A 16,234-nucleotide genomic window follows, 5' to 3' on the forward strand; every position below is an offset into this window, starting at 1 on the left:
CTTTACCAACAACTGAAGTGGGACTCACTGGTCTGTAATTACCAGGGTAGTCTCTACTACCCTTTTTGAACAAGGGAACCACATTTGTTATCCTCCAATCCTCAGGTACTATTCCTGTAGACAATTGATGATTTGAAGATCAATGCCCAAGGCTCAGCAATCTCTTCCCTTGCTCCCCAGAGGATCCCAGGATAGATCCCATCCGGCCCAGGGTACTTGTCTATTTTCACACACTGCAGTATTTCTAATACCTCTTCCTTGTGAACCTTAATCTCCTCTAGTCTAGATGCAAGTATCTTCTTCGCCAACATTTTCATTTTCTATAGTGAACACTGTCAAAAAATATTTATTTAGTGCTTCCCCTATCTCCTATGACTCCACACACAACTTCCCACTATTATCCTTGATTGGCCCTAATTTAACTCTCGTTATTCTTTTATTCCTGACATACCTATGGAAAGCCTTCGGGTTAACCCTGATCCTCTCCGCCAACAACTTCTCATGTCTCCTCCTGGCTCTTCTGAGCTCTCTTTTTAGGTCTTTCCTGACTTCCTTGTAACCCTCAAGCGCCCTGAGTTTTCATATTTTGTCCTAACATTTTGTCGTCTTCTTGACCAGGGATTCCACTTCCTCAGTAAACCACGGCTCATGGGTTCTATATCTTCCTCCCTGTCTGACAGGTACATACTTATCTAGGACACACATTAGCTTTTCCTTGAATAAGCTCCACATTTTTAATGTGCTCATCCCCTGCAGTTTCCTTCCCCATTCTACGCTTCCTAAATCTTTCCTAATTGCATCGTAATTTCCCTTCCCCCAGCTGTAACTCTTGCTCGGTGGAGTACACCTATCCCTTTCCATCACTAAAGTAAACCTGACAGAATTGTGATCGCTGTCTCCAAAGTGCTCACCTACTTCCAAATCTAACACCTGGCTAGGCTCGTTACCCAGTACTAAATCTAAAGTGGCTTCGCCCCTTGTAGGCCTGTTTACATACTTTGTCAGGAAGCCCTCCTGCACACATTGGACAAAAACTGACCCATCTGTAGTACTCGTATTGTAGTGATCCCAGTCAATATTTGGATAGTTGAAGTCACCCATGATAACTACCCTCCCCTCTCACTCCTATCGAGAATCATCTTCGCTATCCTTTCTAGCTTAAACCACTTTAGCATTAAGTCAACTACCGCTGATGACAATAGACCATATGCCACCCATCATCTTTCATCTGTAGGTCTTTAAGGTTCCATCTTGACAAGACTTTGCTCCTCAACTCAGTATTAGAATCACAGAGCATAGGAAGAGACCAGTCAGCCCTGTGCTGGTTCTTACCAAGAGTTTAATTAGTTTCACTCTCACCTTCCATTCTTTATTAGAAAAGTCTAATTTCCTTTAGGAAATGACAATTAAATCTGATTTTAGCATCTAGAATGCCAAGTAAAAACAAAAATTCTCATGGGCCTGATTATTTTGCTCAATGTTTTAAATCTACTTCCTCTGGTTATGTATCCCGCTGCTAGTGGAAAATGTTTCACCTATCTACTGAACCAAACCTCCTCCTTTTGAGCACCATTATCAAAATTGTTCAATCTTCTCTGCTCGGAGAACAATCCCAGCTCTCCAGATTGAACTGGAGTCCCCGAACGAGTAAGTATAATCTGGACCAAAGCCATGACAGCTTTAAAAATGGACCCCTGAGTTACTTACCACCCTCCAGCTAATATCTAAACAATGGGTAGGTGGGGTATAAAAATTCCTTGCATGTTTTTGGCAATTGTATCAGTTCCATCTTGCGTATAGACTAGAATTAAAGCAAACAGTTCCTCATTTGTAACTGCAGTTCAAAAACAAAACACTTAAAACTAATACAGTACATCGTATTCAAATTGAACAATCTGTACAAACTTGATTTTGATACGAAAGATGTAGATGATTAATATTAATATTGTCCGTTTAATTCTACAGGAAGAATTCTTTTCATGGGCCGAGTAATGGATCCTCTCGAGTAAATACATTTCCAAGTGTTTTACTCCTCCTGGTCTGAATTTACAAATAAGATTTCTGGCCTTGGAGAAATTTATAGTCCTCTATTTATGAACTAGATATCTTGTCAACTTGAACAGCAAATAATAATCTACCTTGGAGTGATTATACATTAACGATGCAGAATTTTTGTTAAATGAATTTGGAGTGACAGACTGAGTTTGTATACATGTACAGCCATCCTTATTTAAACTACAGCATTGTGATACTAAAGAATGCAGCTAACATGTACACAGGAGATGACGAGTCCCATACACCAATATAGTGTCAGATGACTTCTGATTTTTCAGCACTTGTTAATAGCATTTGACACCTGAACATGAAACAGTAGTAAAATAATAGAGCCACAGGAATTTTAAATGGTCAAGACTTTACATACACTTCTCCCAAATATCATCCCTGCTCCATTCATTCCACTTCAAAACATATCGGCTGCCTTGTGTAAAATGGAAATTCAATCCGAAGCTGGTGCTGTGTGTGTACACACTGTAAAGGGTCATAACATGGTTAAGACAACAAATAGTCAATAATTATACATCTGGCATCCGATGCAGCAGAGCTGTCACTTCACTTGTGGCCAGAAGGCACCTACAGTCCAATTAACTAGTTACATATGCAATGAAACAAGTCAATGTAAAATAGACTTTTTAATGCAGGAAATTGTAACAAAAGCATTTTAAATAATTTTCAAAATATGGCCATTTACAACACACAGTGTTCCATTCAAAAATAATTTGCTCTCGACAAATCTTAGCTTTAAGACAAATGTCCGTATATTGAGTATTCAGTTGGTTTGGCAAGGGCCAGTTCCCAAGGATTGACTGGAAGGGCTGACCTGGGGACGCTAAGCCAGGCTAGAAGGAAACTGTGATAAATTGAAGACAAGACAAAAACACATTTCAAAAGTCAGTGGATGCAAAAGGCATTTCTTCCTTCAATTCCAATGTAACAAAATCGAAGATGGTTCAATCTTTTGCCAAAATGATCTAACTTATCACTGAAGCAAGCTGCTTCAACACAAAAACAAGGGTTAATGAAGAAAGCATGTGTTGCTACAAAATGGCGGCTTTTAGAAGGTAAAAATTACATACAAGTCATCTGCTAGGGTAGTGAAGTGCCCCTTGCGCAGTGTGCTGAATGTATTATACAAACATCTTAGTAGCCAAGTGGCAGATACACCATCAGATGGCACGATTTAAAAAAGACTCCTTTTGCCAAGGTCCAGATAGTTTAACGGTGCAAAGAAAAGTTAAAACAAATTTTAGCATAGACCAGTGAATGTATAGTAAAAATAAGCTTGAGGGGAGTCCAAATGGGGCTTTCTTGGGTGCTGAAAGAGAATACCAACAAAGTCCAGTCTCATGGTTTCTCAGGATTCATTATCGGTTATTGATATGATTTGCTCGACTGGATTTACTTTGTATTTCTTCCAAAATTCCTTCCAGCTCTTCAATTAATACTCGCTTTTTAAACCTGTGTAAGAGAATAATGAGAATTATTAGTGTGACATTATAAGTATCCATCATCAACTTGCTGAACCCATAAAAGACATGGATAAAACAATCAATTTAGAGGAGCTTAGAAGTGTCTAATATTGATAATGCTCCGTTCCTGAAAGAGGGACCTCAGCGCTCATTCCCACAGTAGTCTGTGCCAGTTGTTGGGCATCACACTCTTACAGTTCACTTTTCTGCTTTCTGACCTCTGGGCAGTACAAAAATAGTTCAATACGTTATTCTGGATAATTTTTCTTTCCTCCACCTATCTCTATCAGACACCATTAATCTTAGGCATCTCTACTATTCAGAATCACAATCATGCATCATTCTTTGAAAATATATCAGTTAAACAAGTCCCTCTTCCTCACTCTTCTCCCAACTCCCAAAAACAAAAACATTAAAGCATACTTCTCAAAATTCAAACTGATTTACTTATAATGGTGCATGCTCCCGACTTTAAAACTATGCCCTGTGATTCTGACTTTTTCCAGAAGTCATTCATATTAATTCTATATTCACAACAGCATACCCTGTGGGTGCAACAGTACCATGTTTTGTGTCCAAACCTAGCCTGTTGATCATAGTACTTTAATCTTTGTGGCCAGGACACGTGAAAAATCAAAGACATGGTTTGACTTGAACTGCTTGACAAATAACGTTTTTTTTTTAAAAAAATTACCTTAATGTAACAGACTAAAAACGGTTACTTTCGTACCTCAACAAGTCATCTCGTGACTCAAGTGAGACCATTAATTGTCCAGAAACATTGCTATTCAAATCAAGACAAATACCCTCAGCTTACTATTCCAAACTTTGACCAACTGCAGCTTTTATCATCCTTTTCATAGTCGGAAAGGTATCCAAATCCTTCCAACATGACTGACCACTCATTACCGTTTGTGACCAAACCTACTTGCGTTAACTTTGTCTAGGTGTATTTTCAAATAAAAACTTTAGCTTCAATGTCCAACATTGAAATTAACTTTCTCAAAGTCTGCAAAAAAAAAAAAGATTTTTAAGATTACAAGTGGCCTTCCTTGCCATTTTTGGGTTCAGCATTATGTCAATACTAATTAGTACCCCCAACGGAATAACTCTGCTAAACACAATCAGCTGGTCCACTTTACTAAAGGCTAACCTCCTGAGAATCCTTTCCTTTCCTCTTACTGTCCTGCACCAGTCTACCACTGGCCCCATCTGCAAACGCAGTTTGACTCACCAAAATGCCCTCAGTTCTACCAAACCATTCAATACATCTCAGCTGGTCAATAAAAAGTGTGAAATCTTGGAACCCGTAATACAACGATACCGATCAATAATATACCTGTGGAAGAATTATAAAAGAGCTTCTGTCATGCCAACCACACAACCTTGCACAGCTGTCTCTCATGACTAGTGACCAATTTATGATATGCACACTGATGTATTGTGCAGCACTCAGATGGGAGGACAAACCATTGGGTTACCCAGATACAACCGACTCTCATTGAGACGGCACAAGATAACAGCAGGGCTCAATTTTAAGGATTCCAACCAGAAAGGCTGGAGCCTGAACCAGTTGGAGAACGGCACAAAATCCTCATGATGTAAAGAATCTATCAGTCTCCTCAAATCAAGTTGCTAGTCATCTGCTTCATGTAATAAGGACAGAGGTTTTTTTCCCCCAAGTATTAATCTGTAGTGAACTGAAAAAAAGAGGGGGCTGGCACAAGCAGAGCATAATAGTCACAAACCCTTCAAATCTACATAACTGCAGAAAGCATTAAGAGGCAAAAATGTGGAAAAGGAGGATGTGACAACAGTACACCAGAATTCTCCAGCTTCATGCTCCTGCCTGGATGACTTGTTCTACACCAGAATCCACTGCTTAAACTGGTCAGAGGCAAGCCAAAAATGATTGCAATTCCAAAACCTCAATGTTCACTAATTTCACTACTTTCTGCTTGTCTTAAGATCTTTAAGCATCTGTCCTCCAATGCACAGCTCTGGAAATAGATATCAACCAAATCTATTTCTGTTAAGTGGCACTGCAAGTGATCAAGTTCTGGTATTTCACCACCGACACAAAATGGCTTCCAGAAGAAAATGACAGATAAACAACTGAATGGCACTGTGCCTATGATACAATATGGCACTGGCCTGCTCCTACACATGTCCAGATTTGTTCCAACCCAGTCATTGAAACATTCCTGTGCAACAGAAGATTTAGTTCACTTTGGTCAATGGTGAAATGCATTGAGAAAACTTGTCAATAGCCCACTGCAGGGCTCAATCTCTGCACTTCTCTACCACTTTATGATGACCTGTTCAATCTACTTGCTGCCAGCTTTCCATCTCAGTGCTTTTTGGAGCAACCTCCTGAACAAGGTCAATCACCACACATTCATTTACAAGGACTGGGAAATCTAAGAAGGCACAAGCTCCTTACAACAAACTCCATCTGTAGCATGGAAAGCTGTGAACTAGTGAGGGAGGAATGCTTATTAAACAGGTTCATGAGAAGTCAGGGCACATGTACAGCTAAGACATCAATACAACCCCCAACCACTTCTGGAGAGACATAAGGAATGCTGCACATTACCAAGGGGTGCTCACTCCCCAGATTAATCACCTTAGACACAGAAAATGTGTAAACTATGGCTGTTTTGGGGACTTGCACTCACTAAGTACATCCAAGCTTGCTGCCCAATACAATTCCTGGAAAAACTGCAACAGTATACTTTTCAAAGACCAGTTAGCCCTATTATTTTCCTGGACAGCAGTTCAGTATTCTGGATCAGTGGTGCTGGAAGAGCACAGCAGTTCAGGCAGCATCCAACAAGCAGCGAAAGAGACGTTTCGGGCAAAAGCCCTTCATCAGTTCAGTATTGTCTAGAGGAAGTGTTACTCAAAATTCACACAGCTTAAGTACATGCAAAAGCATATACTTAAGATGACATTTCCAAAAGTTGTTCATTTCGGATAGAATTGGCCAAAATGAAAAGGCATCCACAAGACTGCAGATGCACTAGAAGTAAAATAAAACAAATACAGGCTATCTTCAGAATCAGGATCAATGTCACTTCATTCCTATGCTATTTTCATTAGGCTGACTCACTGCACTGACCCTCCTATTTGGTGCATAGTTCGAAATGATCAGTAAGGAATTATAGAGCTCAAATGCCAAGTAGCAAAATACATTCAGACTACGCAATCAACCCAAAAAGAAACTATCCTCTACTCTGGTCTCCCTGCTATAGGAAAGAGGTTGATGGAACCTGAGGGGGCTCAGAAAAGATTTAAACATATTGCCAGGGTTAGAGGGTTTGAACAACAGGTAAAAGCTGAATAGGCTGGAGCTATTTTCCCTGGAACATCAGAGACTATGGCATGACCATATAGACGCTGATAAAATCATGAGGGTCATGGAGAGGGTAAATAGCCAAGTTCTTTTTCCCAGTGTAGGGGAGTCCAAAACTAGAGGGCATATGTTTAAAGGTGAAAGGGCAAAGATATTAAAAGGACCTAAGGGACAACTTTTTCATGCAGAGGGTAGTGCACGGATGGAACGAGCTGCCAAAAGTAAGTGGAGAAGGTTGGTACAATTACATTTAAAATGCATTGGGATGGGAGTACAAATAGGAAGCATTTACAGGGATATGGGCCAAATGTTGGCAAATGGGACTAGATTAATTTAGGATATCTGGTTGGCATGGCAAAGTTGGACCACAGTATGTTTCCACGTTGTACATCTTTGACTCTTCTGTCCTTTAAGACAACCTCACTATCTCCAACCTCCTTTTCCTCATCAACGTTCTTGAATATAATGTCACCTCCCCAAACCCATGCCCATTTTAACTGAAACTCTGTTAGGGTTTCCTCAGTCACATTTTCACCCTGCCACATTACCAAAAAGGCCGAGAGCCCTGCAACATTAACTGAAAACAATTTCAGAATGGGCCCTTATGACCCCAGTTCTACCTTACTGGATGTCTCTCGAATAGTCCACAGACTTTTAGGTTGATGTACTGCTTGTTGACATCCAGTACAGGTTGAACAGAAATTTCCCTAGCCCAGGTAACTTTCTGAAGTTGAATCGAAGCTTTGGATCATATATCCACTCCATCACATTTATTACATAGTTCCAAATTTCATAACATTGCTTCGACTTTACCTAACCTCAGTTCATCTGTTACCAAAACTATCATCCAGGCCATTTTTCTTAGACTTTATTATTTCCACAGTATACTGGAACAGTCCAACATCCCATTGTTTACCTTCCATTAATGAGAGCTCACTAATTTCCGCTTGTGCGTCTTCATTCACCAAGTCCAGGTCATCTATCACTCTCATTGACATTAGTTCTGGTCCAACAGCTTAAATTTAAGGTTCTTACGCAGGTTTTCACATCTCTACATGGCCTCAGCTCACCACCCCAACCGCCCATGATTCTGATACTTCTGGTCACTGATGGAGTGGAACCTGTCAGCTCCTACAGACCCTTAGGTTCTGGATCAGTGGTCCCCATGGTAAGCCAATAATGCTGCATAAATTGGCTAGTTATGCAGCTATTCAACTGGAAAAAAAATCAATTAATTTCTAGCATAGCACATCTACATAATGCTAATTATATTATAGATATCCCATCTGGGAACCTAGAATGAGCTGGAGACAATACTAATTGCAACACAATGGTATCTTTGTACAGGGCGGGGTGGAACGTTGACTGCAGATCTGTTTGTGACTGATGGCATGATTCTGCAAATTCCACAAGACTGTGGTAAAGTGGCTGTTTTACTGAACTAATGAATCAAATGCCTGGACTATTGATCAGAAGCATCAACTTGAGATTTCTTAAGGCAGCAACAGAACTTAAATTCAATTTCACTAATTTCAGTTCACACATGTCCTTTAGGGAAGGAAATCTATTATCCAGTTTGGCCTATGTGACTCTCGAGGCCATATGTAGCTGATTGCACTTTGAAATGGCCTACAAAACAACAGCACCATTTCTAAGATAGTAAGTCATGAGCAGTAAATGCTGGCTACATCCTGTTAATGAATGTGAGGAAATAAACGATCATTCAATTCCAAAACTGGAAAGGGATCGTCAGTGGCATTGTAAACATAACTGTTGTAGTAATGGCAACACTGACTGATCTGAAGCAGCTCTAAGGTATTTCTTGGCCAATCTTGTAGCATCCACTCTTTGAAAGCTGCTTTTTTTACCAATCCTTACTTGAAAAACAGACCAATCATCGATATGCCCAGCCCAAATCACCGAGTCCAAAAACTAAGAAGATCCAAATCTATCAAGGATTTGCTCGGCTCTTGTCAACTTTGAGGTAGCCTACTAGTAAACACTACCATTCCACAAATTAGAATTGGAGGTCTACTTAGAAGGATGAGAAATTCTGAAGATAGCTACTTCGGTTGAAATCCAGCTGACAGTTGACTGTTCCTTTAATGTTGAGTGGGTTTGAGTCATTTAGTTTGACCCAACTGGGACCTTGGGTTCATGTCACACAACAGGTGACCCCACTGCACTGCACACACACACTTACAGACCCATACACTCACACACAAGCTCTTTCTCATACGCTCACATGTACACTGCCACACACGTGCCCTCTCAGACTTATACCCCTATACCCCTTTACTCATACATACACCCACTCTCTCAGACACTCATAACCCCCTCAGAGGCGCACACAAATGTTTGAGGGATGAATTTATACTTGCAGAATTAAATTTTATTTTGCTCAAAAACTACACGAATCCATGGAAGATTATGTAAGTCACTTTTTTAAAATAGAATCGGTCTGAACAGTGGGGCACAAACAGCCTCACACAGGGCACCTCACACCTTCAATGCATTATCTGAGCCAACATGGCACCTATTGTTAAATATCACTTGAGAATCTAACTTTAAATAAAGTTTTTCAATTTACATATGAAAGAACTGAAACCAACATGTTCATTCTAAAAGATGAGAGACTTAAACAATCCAGGTCTTTTTCAATATATGATTTCAGTTGCATCCCATTGTAAACTTCTGCTAGAAATCCTGTCTTACCATCTTATCCTCTACAACCACCTGATGAAGGAGCAGCGCTCAAAAAGCTAGTGCTTCCAAATAAACCTGCTGGACTGTATCCCAGTGTTGAGAGATTTTTTAAACTTTGAGCCATTTAAAGTCACTTTCTTAAACAGTAGCAGAAAAAAAAAATGAGGTTCAAGGGGGAAAAACAACATTTAAAGTTTCAAATGGATTGTAAATAAGAAAACAAAATGGATCCGCCTAAAATTTGAATGGAAGCTTCATTTGGTGAAAACCAAAATGGCCTGACTGAATTGCTACTAATGCATGCTTTTTCAGCTTGGCTGCTTTTGGTTATTTAATCAAGGTTTAACAGGTTTGAAAGTCATTTGGAATCGCAGTGCAATGCCATTTCATCATTAATTAAGGTATTACCTTGCTGCTTCTTTGATGACATTTTGCACAAATACCATCCGGGTTTCCAAACTACCTTGCACCAGTCTTAATAAATAGAAGATATTTTCATAATCTGAAAAGGGGAGACCATAATCAAATTAGCAACATGTAAAAGAAAACATTTATTCCTTCAGAACACAACATAAGCACTATACATTTGGAGCAGGTCATTATTGTGACATATTAGGATGGCCATTGTGAGATTCCCTCTAATTAATCTGACATTTGTTTAAAGTGAGTGAAATCATGCTGAGATTCTGACTGAAGATAGAAATTGTAAAGTGGAAGGGGCTTGATTTTTACCATTACCATGATTGATTATGAAGATCAGTTCACTACTTGCACGCCACCATCCAATTGGTGACAGCAAGATGCAAAATTATGAATATTAGAGCAAATCACTTCAGTAACAGCAAAATGTTACAGGATACTTGGCCCTTTCAGAAGAGCTTTGTCCATTTCCGATTCCACCAATGAATTGCCCAAACTTTACCTTGGTTTCTTACCTACAAAGTTTATTAAGTATTAGAAAACAAATGGAATTAGTGCTCTCCTTTTCTAAAGCAAACATAGCTGTAACAAAAATGCTGCTTTCTGGAATCATGAAGAGTAGGCCATCCGTATCATATTGAGTTTTAGGCTCCAAAAAAAAAAGTCAGCAGGTGCTTAGTCTCTTTGGGAGGCTTGAAAACCACATGAGATTTGCACACGATTTTAAGTCATTACCAATGGTTTAATCATAATGCTGGATATCTTGTAAACCCTCCAAACATCAAAGGGAAGAATATGTTCAAAATAAGCATCGCTGAGTGGCTAGCAGTGCAGCCCCATACAAATCTAATGAGCAGGTGCCACTTGCTTTGGGAGTAACATATTTCAAGAAACTGCTTTTGGAAAGTGGGTTGGGAGAACAATGGATTTGAACAAGCAGTTTCTGCATTAATACCATGTGCTATGCACTGCCTTGTTAATATTTGGATTTTGCAATTTTCCAATTGCAAAAACCGGATTAGCTCAAGGCTGTAAGAAATACTACAGTACAAGATAGGAGTTGTGGTGGGCTGAGACTGAGCAACTGACTATGAATAGGTTTAATCACAAAACCACAGGTTTACCACCACTGCACAACAGATAGCAAATAGTGAATAGTTTCGATTTTACACAGTCGGCTTAAGAAAGCAATCAACTCATCTGAAGAAGAATGATGCTGGAAAATACCTACTTATAAATGACCCAGATTGCTTCTTCAGTTGCTTGTGATCATTCCTGGCCAATGATTACAGTATATATCAAAATTTACAAGCATAATCAAAAGCAGCAAGATTACTCAGTGCCTCATTTCTGTGTATCAAAATGTGCCACCTTTCCTACAAGAATCAGTTTTCAATTAATAACACTTGAAACACTTGACAATTGCAATTTAGCACTTTTCCAAAAAATTGCAAACCCCAAAATAAGGCCCTATTCTAAATCTTCAATTGTAGTCATTTACCGACCTTGACAGTGATTAGGTTTGGTTTTACACAGACAATAGATTGGCTCATCTGCAGTTCTTTTATTGAACAACTGAACAATATCACCTAAATACTGTTGTAACAACTTAGGCACAAAATCGCCTCTGATTGCACTACACCCAAGAAAGCCTAGACTGCCCAGAGCACACGTTCACATGGGAAAAAGGAAAGGAATACAGTCTTGGAGCGAACTGCCATTGAAAGTTTATTTTCTTCAGCTCTCCAGGTAAATTCATAGCAACTTTGGCAGATCCAATACATACATGCCCAGGATATCTCAAGAGCTTCAGAGTTATAATATGGCCTTCCATATAATCAATAATGACAAACTGCATGGAGTTCTGCCAAATACTTTACTGAAAAAACGGGCTTGGGAGCAGAGAATTCTGCAAATCAATACAATAAAACCTGTTGGTGCAGACTTTGGTCAAATTCCAAACATTATCTTATTCAGAAGAAACCAACATCAAGTGACAATGGGGTGCAAAGGAGGTCATCCTCTACGGTGCAACACTTCCACAAGAAAGGTATGACGGAGAGTCAGAAATATTATAGCGCAAATGCAAAGTACACAATGTCAACCCCTGGAGTTTGTTTCCATTGACTGCAGGAATTTCCTCTCTCCTAGAAAGGGTGCAATTACAGTCTGAGGGGATAGCATGCAAGAATGGACTACTCATTGGATGGGAAAATTCACTGCATGTCGACAAAAAACAAGTGCTGGGAATAGACACTGGTCTGACTTTCAGTAACTGTGCAAATAAAACCTGCAGACTCCTTTTACAATTTTGGCAAGATAATCAGTTCCTGGAATTTCGTGTTATGCCTAATCAATAGTCTTGCCCAAGTGTATTCAAATCATACCTTTCAAGCTCAAAAATCTAAAAGCACCAGTCCAAGCTCTGAGCAAAAAAACTGGATCTCCCAATTTAAGATCATAAAAGCTGTTGCAAAAAACTGGGGCAGGGCCTGCACAGTTAATGGCAGGGCCACCTGGGGAGTGTTTTTGAACAGACAGAGTCCAGGTACATAGTTCCTTGAAAGTGGTATCATAGGTAGACAGGGTGCTGAAGTTAGCTTTCGCCACGCTTTGCTTCATTCGTCAAAGCATTAAGCTTGGGAGTTGGGAGTCATGTTGCAGCTGTACAGGACACTGGTGAAGTCATTTTTAGAATACACATACAATTCTGGTCACTCTGCTATAGGAAGATTATTACATTGGAAACAGTATGGAAAAGATTGATAGGATGTCACCTGGACTGGAAGGTTGGAGTTTAAAGAGAGGCTGAATAGGCTGGGACATTTTTCCTTATAATCTAAGAGGTTGGGGGGGTCACTTATAGGATCATCAACTCGGTGAAGGACGCTCTCTGGATAGTCCGAAACCTGTTGATCTTCCACCTGGAGGAGGTGACCCCGACTGAGTGTTGCAGACTGGCACATTCCAAAGTCCAGGACTACGTGTTGAGGGACACGCTGAAGCTTGGGGCAGCTGCCGCCAAGGCGCGGTGGGGAAAGACCACTGTGTAACATCTGCCTGCTTAGGAAGAAAAGGGGGCCCACCCAGTCACCTGGGCTCTGCTGACGCCTCAGCAGAAGAGCTGGATAGTTAAATGTACAGACTTGTATATAGGAAAAATAAATTTCAATGTATGTAAAGCAATGTAATGTGTGCACAAGAATGGTATGACCAACTGTATAGAGATACAAATAATTTTATGAATAAAGTATATTTTTGAAATTAAAAAAAACTGTGAGGGGCATAGATACAGTGAATAGTAAACTTCTTATCTCTAGGGCAGGAGAGTCCAAAACTAGAGAGCATAGGTTTAAGGCGAGATGGGAAAGATTTAAAAGGGACCTGAGGGGCAACCTTTTCACACAGAGGGTGGCGCACATATGGAATGAGCTGCCAGAGGACATGGTAGATGTAGGCACAACATTTAAGAGGCTTTTGGACAGGTACACGAACAGGAAATGTTGAGGGATATGGGCCAAATGCACAAGTCCGACTAGTATAGTTTCAGAAACCTGGCTAGCATCGAGGAGTTGGACCAAAGGGTCTGTTTCCATGCTGTACGACTCTAAGGAGACTGATCCCCTGTCCTTGATCATATTTGCCACAAGAAAGCTTTCTTTGCTTCACTGATACATTCAGTAGTTGGCAGGAAAGAAAATAATTGCTGGATGCAAAAACAAACTCACATCTTACCTAGTCATCACTGCTTTAGTCAACAAGGGTGTAATTCAGCAGTGCTAGGTTAACTTGGCTATTGCTTTTGTTCCTCCTCTTGCTGTCTGGCTGTAGAAAACAACTTTCTGTCATCACTAAATTTCAGACAAGGCAAAGCAAGACCTGACCCCTGCTTAGTCTGGTGATGGAACTTCATAAATTAGAGACCAGAATGCCCAGAGATTGATTTAACTGTCCCTGTTCAATTAAACATTAGAACTGAAATTCAAATTTTATAATTGATTTCAGTGTTCCAGGTTACAGAATTGACAAAAAGCAATTACTACTAAACTATCCAGTGATTCAGAAGAGAAAATGACAATCAAGAAATGAGATAACAGTATATTTCTGTTAGAGGTAAAAGCTGGCAGATATAGGGAATGCTGAATGACTAGGGAAATTGAGGGTTTGGTTAAGAAAAGAAGGAAGCATATGTCAGGTGTAGACAGAATAGATCGAATGAATCCTTAGAACAGTATAAAGGCAGGAAGAGTCTACTTTAGAGGGAATCAGGAGGGCAAAAAGGGGACATGAGATAGCTTTGGCAAATAGAATTAAGGAGAATCCAAAGGGTTTTACAAATACATTAAGGACAAAAGGGTAATTAGGGAGACAATAGGGCCCCTCAAAGATCAGCAAGGCGGCCTTTGTATGGAGCCGCAGAAGATGGGGAGATACTGAACACGTATTTTGCATCAGTGTTTACTGTGGAAAAGGACATGGAAGATACAGAATGTGGGGAAATACATGGCGACATCTTGAAAAATGTCCATATTACGGTGGAGGAAGTGCTGGATGTCTTGAAATGCAGAAAGGTGGATAAACCCCAGGACCTGATCAGGTGCACCCCAGAACTCTGTGGGAAGCTAGAGAAGTGATTGCTGGGCCTCTTGCTGAGATATTTGTATCAATAGTCACAGGTGAGGTGCCAGAAGACTGGAAGTTGGCTAACATGGTGCCAGTATTTAAGAAAGGTGGTAAGGACAAGCCAAGGAACTATAGACTGGTCAGCCTGATGCAAGTTGTTGGAGGGAATCCTGAAGGACAGGATGTACATGTATTTGGAAAGGTAAGGACTGATTTGGGATAGTCAACATGGCTTTGTGCGTGGGAAATCATGTCTCACAAACTTGATTGAGTTTTTTGTAGTAGTAACAAAGAGGATTGATGAAGACAGCGGTGGACTTGATCGATACGGTCTTCAGTAAGGCGTTCGACAAGGTTCCCCATGAGAGATTGGTTAGCAAAGGTAGATCTCATAGAAGACAAGGAGAACTAGCCATTTGGATACAGAACTGGCTCAAAAGGTAGAAGACAGACTGTGGTGGTGCAGGGTTGCTTTTCAGCCTGGAGGCCTGTGACCAGTGGTGTGCCCCAAGGATCGGTGCTGGGTCCACTACTTTTCCTCATTTATATAAATGATTTGGATGTGAGCATAAGAGGTATAGTTAGTAAGTTTGCAAATGACACTAAATTTGGAAGTGTAGTGGATCGTGAAGGTGGTTACCTCAGATTACAATGGGAACTTGATCAGTTGGGCCAATGGGCTGAGGAGTGGCAGATAGAGTTGAATTTAGATAAATGCTGCATTTTGGGAAAGTAAATCTTAGCAGGACTTATACACTTAATGGCCAGGCCCTAGGGAGTGTTGCTCAACAAAGAGACGTTGGAGTGCAGGTACATAACTCCTTGAAAGTAGAGTTGCAGGTAAATAGGATAGTGAAGGCAGTGTTTGGTATGCTTTCCTTTGTTGGTCAGGAGTTGGGAGGTCATATTGCGGCTGTACAGGACATTGGTTAGGCCATTGCTGGAATATTGTGTGCAATTCTGGTCTCCTTAACATCAGAAGGATGTTGTGAAACATGAAAGGGTTCAGAAAAGATTTACAATGATGTTGCCAGATTTGGAGGATTTGAGCTGTTTGGAGAGATTGAATAGGCTGGGCTGTTTTCCTTGGAGCATCAGAGGCTGCGGGGTGACGTTATCGAGGTTTATAAGACCATGAGGAGCACGGATAGGGTAAATAGACAAGGTCTTTTCCCTGGGGAGTCCAGAACTAGAGGGCATAGGTTTAGAGTGAGAGGGGAAGATCTAAGGGCAATATTTTCACGCAGAGGGTGGTGCGTGTATGGAATGAGCTGCCAGCGGAAGTGGTGGAGGCTGATACAATCACAATATTTAAAAGGCATCTGGATGGGTATATGAATAGGACGGGTTTGGAGGGATATGGGCCGGGTGCTGGCAGGTGGGGCTAGATTTGGTTGCGATCTCTGATCGCATAGATGAGTTGAACCAAAGGGTCTGTTTCCATGCTGTACATCTCTATGACTCTGAGTCGAAGTAACATGTTCAAGTTCACCTGAACGCTCCACTTTTAACTAGCTTAACAGTCAAAAGCACAGTTTCGCACGCAAAGATACTGAACAGACCTGCAGAACAGTGCCAAACCAGTCTGCATGTGACGTGCAGT

At 40.5% G+C, this 16,234-nt stretch overlaps 2 protein-coding genes across 3 annotated transcripts in view; one reads left to right on the forward strand and one right to left on the reverse strand.

The window, feature by feature from the left end:
- serpine3 (serpin peptidase inhibitor, clade E (nexin, plasminogen activator inhibitor type 1), member 3) overlaps positions 1-2,047 on the forward strand; it is a 29,285-nt gene extending 27,238 nt beyond the window's left edge. For both annotated transcript variants that reach the window (XM_043700438.1, XM_043700439.1), the window contains one exon: positions 1,966-2,047. In XM_043700438.1, coding sequence (XP_043556373.1) covers positions 1,966-2,009 — 44 coding nt within the window. In that variant the 3' untranslated portion in view covers positions 2,010-2,047. The remainder of the gene's footprint in view (positions 1-1,965) is intronic.
- A 624-nt stretch (positions 2,048-2,671) lies between these two features.
- Positions 2,672-16,234, reverse strand: part of LOC122554966 (integrator complex subunit 6-like) — a 95,735-nt gene continuing 82,172 nt past the window's right edge. The window contains exons 16-17 of the mRNA XM_043700434.1: positions 9,997-10,090; positions 2,672-3,516 (exon numbers count right to left, since the gene is read on the reverse strand). Coding sequence (XP_043556369.1) covers positions 3,423-3,516; positions 9,997-10,090 — 188 coding nt within the window. The 3' untranslated portion in view covers positions 2,672-3,422. The remainder of the gene's footprint in view (positions 3,517-9,996; positions 10,091-16,234) is intronic.

Source organism: Chiloscyllium plagiosum, chromosome 12 (assembly GCF_004010195.1).
Source record: "Chiloscyllium plagiosum isolate BGI_BamShark_2017 chromosome 12, ASM401019v2, whole genome shotgun sequence".
In the NCBI taxonomy this organism is placed as follows: Eukaryota; Metazoa; Chordata; class Chondrichthyes; order Orectolobiformes; family Hemiscylliidae; genus Chiloscyllium; species Chiloscyllium plagiosum.